The 5191-nt window shown below is 33.3% G+C and overlaps 2 protein-coding genes across 2 annotated transcripts in view; both read right to left on the minus strand.

Moving 5' to 3' along the window:
- The window catches only part of LOC106341602 (probable polygalacturonase At2g43860), an 11798-nt gene extending 9146 nt beyond the window's left edge, over window positions 1-2652 (minus strand). Inside the window, exons 1-2 of the mRNA XM_013780328.1 lie at window positions 2185-2652; window positions 1806-2095 (exon numbers count right to left, since the gene is read on the minus strand). Coding sequence (XP_013635782.1) covers window positions 1806-2095; window positions 2185-2652 — 758 coding nt within the window. The remainder of the gene's footprint in view (window positions 1-1805; window positions 2096-2184) is intronic.
- Window positions 2653-4080: 1428 nt separating this feature from the next.
- LOC106341515 (probable polygalacturonase At2g43860) lies at window positions 4081-5185 on the minus strand (the record flags this gene model as incomplete). Its single annotated transcript, XM_013780271.1, has 4 exons — window positions 4081-4329; window positions 4415-4640; window positions 4720-5009; window positions 5099-5185. Coding segments are annotated over 4 exons (852 nt in total), but the record flags the coding sequence as incomplete, so codon positions are not given.
- Between the last annotated feature and the right edge of the window lie 6 nt (window positions 5186-5191).

Here is a 5191-nt window from a genome sequence, read left to right on the forward strand (position 1 = left end):
TTTTTTCTGATTTTTTTTCCGTTTGTGTGTTGTGAGGAAGAGAGTTGTGAGAAATGACATATATATAGAGAAATTTTCGAGTTGGGTAGTTGAAATATAACAACGATTTTACAAGGAATATTTTACATGGATTTTACATGGTTTTAACATAATATTTACAACGACTTTACGACGAAATTAGGTAAGTTAAAGCGCATTGAATACACGTTTTCACCTAAATATAACGGTAACATGTTTCGTTGTAATGTCAATGTAATGATTACGACGTATTTCTCATTCCACGTACATTCGTCGTAAACTTACATGGATTTTACGACGAAAACTGTTCGTCGTAAATTTACATGGCGTTTACGACGAAAGTTGGATTCCTCGTAACTTCGTTGTAAACACCATGTAAATTTACGACGAAATATTTTCGTCGTAAATTTTCGTTGTTATGGGCACGTTTTCTTGTAGTGTAAGTTCTAGTACAAAACATCTTAAAGATCAAAATACAGTAAAACTTCTATAAATTAATAATATCGGGACTTTGAAATTTTATTAAATTATAGAGATATTAATTTACAAAATTTCTTTATTTAGATTTTTTATTTTAAGATGTATGTATTCTAAGATAAGAAAAATATTTGATTTTAGTGTATAGAATTAATTGTTATTTTTTTAAATTTGACATTTATATTATTTGGTGTATATAATATATATTGCATAGAACTTAAATGTGGCTTTAGATATAATATTACTAAATCTCATCAAAAATATATTAAGTGTTAAGAAAATATAAAGATAATCTCATTGTGAATATAAAACAAACGATATAATAATAGGTTTTTACTTATATAAAATATGTATACATATAAATTATTAATTTATAATTTTAATGGGACTATATATTTACATAGATTTTTTAAAAAAAATTATTATCTTATTATTTTATCGATTTATGTCAAATTTTGAACTTGTCCAATCGGTGAAATTTATTAATTTATAGAAGTTACTAATTTATCGAGTATTAATTTATAGAGGTTCTACCGTAAGCAGCATCATGGAAACCAAAGAAAAAAAACAACTAGCAAACAATACGATGTCGTTCACTGATTCAGCTTCATAAACTCATCTTCAGTCAATGAGCAATCGGGACGACATCTGTTCGGTGATCCTTCCATATATCATATCAAAAGCATGTCTCTCTTCAGACAAGGAGTGAACGGGACAACAACATCATTAGCTAATCCATTTGCATTGTTGCAAGAAGCCTGAGCCGATCCATTAACCATTTGCAAGACGAGATTCACATTGCGCATTACAATATCGGTACATGGTTTCTCCTTACTGCAATCCAACATAACCGCCACTTCCGTTTTCGATGTCCCTTGTATATCTTCGTATCTCACATTTGATATTTCAACTCCAGATTCCTGTAATAAAATATACAAATTAATTAGTGGCTCAATATAAATAATTAAAGGTAATATAAGATATGGTTAATTAATTTCTTATTACCTTTTTAGGGCAAGGTTTGTCAAGACAATAGTGTTGATTTATGATAATCGGGTTCTTGACCATCTTCATTTTAATATGTTGGAAAACAATGTTTCGTACGAAACTCTTGCTATCTTTTCCCCATGTCTTGATCCTAACTCCGTTATCAGTTGACATGAAGTCCACGTTACTCACGATCACGTTCTCCACTCCTTGCTCGTCCTCTGATCTCCCAAGACTCCCAATACTGTTTTGGAGGATCCACAAACCAAAATAAGTTGAGATATTCAGTATCTTGTGTGGCAAGAAATGAATTTTTGTGTTACCTGATGCCATGGCCTGGACCGCATTGAATGCCTTGTATAGAAACATAAGTGGATCCTGGACCGATAGAGATGCAATCGTCCCCGGTTCCAATTCTTGAGTTAGTGATATTCACTGAGTGAGAGTTTCCGATGTGAATCCCATCGGTGTTAGGGCTGTTCCCATCAGCAGAAACTTTAACGCCGTTAATCTTAACGTTATTGCTTTGGTCGATAACTATATGGAACTTCTGGCTATTGATCGACGTTAAACCGTTGATTCTGATGTTATTCGAATCAGTAAATAACAAAGTCTGCAAAATAGTTCACAAACAAGTAAAGTTAAATATATAAACCGCATATTTATCAAGAAATTTTGTTGTTACTTGTGCGTCAAGCGAACCTTAGCACCAGTAGGGCATTTTTTGCCACCACTGTTCTTGCATTTCCACAAACTAGAGCCTTGTGCGTCAAGTACACCACCGTAGATTGAAACATTAGTGACTCCATCGAACATGATCCACTGTAGTGAGCTTGCGATAATTTTATAGTCTTCCGGAGCAATAATTGAACCGGCTATACGAAAAGATATTGGAGCATTCGTACACTTGGTGCCTTGGAATACAAGGTTTCCGACCAAGAACCGTCCTTTTGGTACAATAATAGTTGTGGGATTAGGAGAGGCACATGCGACTTGCCATGCGGCTAAGAAGGCTTTGGTTGAGTCTTTTGAGCCATCTGGTTTAGCTCCGTAGGTTAAGACACTGAGGGATGTGATTGGGGTCGGTTTGGCTAATGATGAGATTAGGATGAAATCAAGAAAGATGAGAGTCAGAGGAAGAAGAAGAAGACCTGATGTTTTGTGAATCATTTTTTGTGTTTTTTTCAGAGAATGTTAGTCTATTGAGGATGAATGATATTGAGAAGAAGGTATGTGAGAGGGGAATTTATAGGAATGTTATGTTAGTTTAGTAACGTAAAGGTTTAGTTTGATGCAAAATAGATTATGATTGTATATGGTAGTTTATATTTTATTTTATTAATATATAATTTCGTCGACTTGTACCCAGATTCTGTAATATATATGGATATTATTGATTTAGTTCAAGAAAATAGTAATTATTCACAAGATAAATTTCTATGTACAACAGCATTACCGGTTTCAGTAACTGTGCACTAAACTAGAAAGTCTAGAATAGTCCAATTTGACAAAGATTTATGAATGATTTGGGGTTTATTGAATAGTTAGTATACTTAATTGGTGAATATTTGGTTGAAACTGATTAGGTTCTATAGATTTGGTAGTCTTTCTCTTTTTAGATTGATTAAAGATTGAGTAAATGAAAAATATTTGGTATATCTTATGAATTATATGATTGTACGTTTTCCCTTGTATGTATTTTTGTTATTATTTATTTTTAAATATGAACCAATGACTATTAGTGAATAGTGATTTAATAAAAGTTTCATCATGTATACATATCTCACATGCATGTTCAAATTCTTTGACTAAAGTAAACCCTAAACTCCCTTGTGAATAACAGAAAATCATAAGTCATTTGAATTGACAAAGATAAATAACATACAATACTAGTAAGCGGAATTAATTGATTAGTAATGATCAGTCAACGTTTTGAATAGATTACGAAACAGGTTGATTGTTAATTAGACCTAAGAGGATTCACCAATCGATAGAGAATATAGAAATGTAGCAATGCACATTCACAACATCTTACAGAGGGTAATGAATAAATATAGAGTTGTGTAATACAGGAAACATGCATTAAACCAAGGATGTCCGTAGCTTTGCTTCGTTAAATTCACAATTCATTACGTAAGATTTTGTTTCTTGATTTCTTTATGTATTCATATGTCAAATTTTCTATAAAAAGTTAGTTCATCTATTACATATTTGGGTCGATGACTAGTATCTAATAGTCTTTACTACAACCCCCAAAGAAAAATCATAGCTAAAACTCATAAAGAAGACTACTATCATTTGAAACCTTTTATAATTTTAGAAAGTGCAGCTAACATTTTGCTTATGTGAACAAAGTTTATCCTTACGTTACTGAAATATAATGAGATCTGAGCCAAAACTTTAATCATTACTTTAAAAGTTCATACCATAAGTTCGAGTACAAAAATTTTAAAGATCAAAATAAGTAGCAACATAGAAACCAAAGGAAAAAAAAACAACTAGCAAACAATACAGCGTCGTTCGCTGATTTAGCTTCATAAACTCATCTTTAGTCAAGGAGCAATCGGGACGACATCGATTCGGTGATCCTTCCATATATCATGTCAAAAGCAAGTCTCTCTTTAGACAAGGAGTGAACGGGACAACGACATCATTAGCTAATCCACTTGCATTATTGCAAGAAGCCTGAGCCGATCCATAAACCATTTGCAAGACGAGATTCACATTACCCATTACAATATCGGTACATGGTTTATCCTTACTACAGTCCAACATAACCGCCACTTCTGTATTCGATGTTCCTTGTATATCTTCATATCTCACATTTGATATTTCAACTCCAGATTCCTGTAATAAAATATATCAATTAAATGACTCAATATAAATAATTAAAGGTAATATAATATACGGTTAATGAATTTTTTTTTATTACCTTTTTAGGGCAAGGTTTGTCAAGACAATAGTGTTGGTATATGATAATCGGGTTCTTGACCATCTTCATATTAATATGTTGAAAAACAATGTTTCGTACGAAACTCTTGCTATCTTTTCCCCATGTCTTGATCCTAACTCCGTTATCAGTTGACATGAAATCCACGTTACTCACGATCACGTTCTCCACTCCTTGCTCGTCCTCGGATCTCCCGAGACTTCCAATGCTATTTTGGAGGATTCACAAACAGGTTAAGATATTGATATTAAGTAACTTTTGTGGCAAGAAATCAATATTTTTGTTACCTGATGCCATGGCCTGGACCGCATTGAATGCCTTGTATAGAAACATAAGTGGATCCTGGACCGATGGAGATGCAATCGTCCCCGGTTCCAATTCTCGAGTTAGTGATATTCACGGAGTGAGAGTTCTCGATGTGAATCCCATCGGTGTTAGGGCTATCCCCATCAGCAGAAACTTTAACGCCGTCAATCTTAACGTTATTGCTCTGGTCGATAACTATATGGAACTTCTGGCTATTGATCGAAGTTAAACCGTAGATACTGATGTTATTCGAATCAGTAAATAACAAAGTCTGCAAAAACAGTTCACAAACAAGTAAAGTTAATATATAAACTGCATGTATATCAGGAAAGTTTATAGTTACTTGTGGGTCAAGCGAACCTTAGCACCAGTAGGGCATTTTTTGCCACCACTGTTCTTGCATTTCCACAAACTAGAGCCTTGTGCGTCAAGTACACCACCGTAGATTGAAAC

This window comes from Brassica oleracea, chromosome C4, assembly GCF_000695525.1.
Source record: "Brassica oleracea var. oleracea cultivar TO1000 chromosome C4, BOL, whole genome shotgun sequence".
NCBI lineage: Eukaryota > Viridiplantae > Streptophyta > Magnoliopsida > Brassicales > Brassicaceae > Brassica > Brassica oleracea.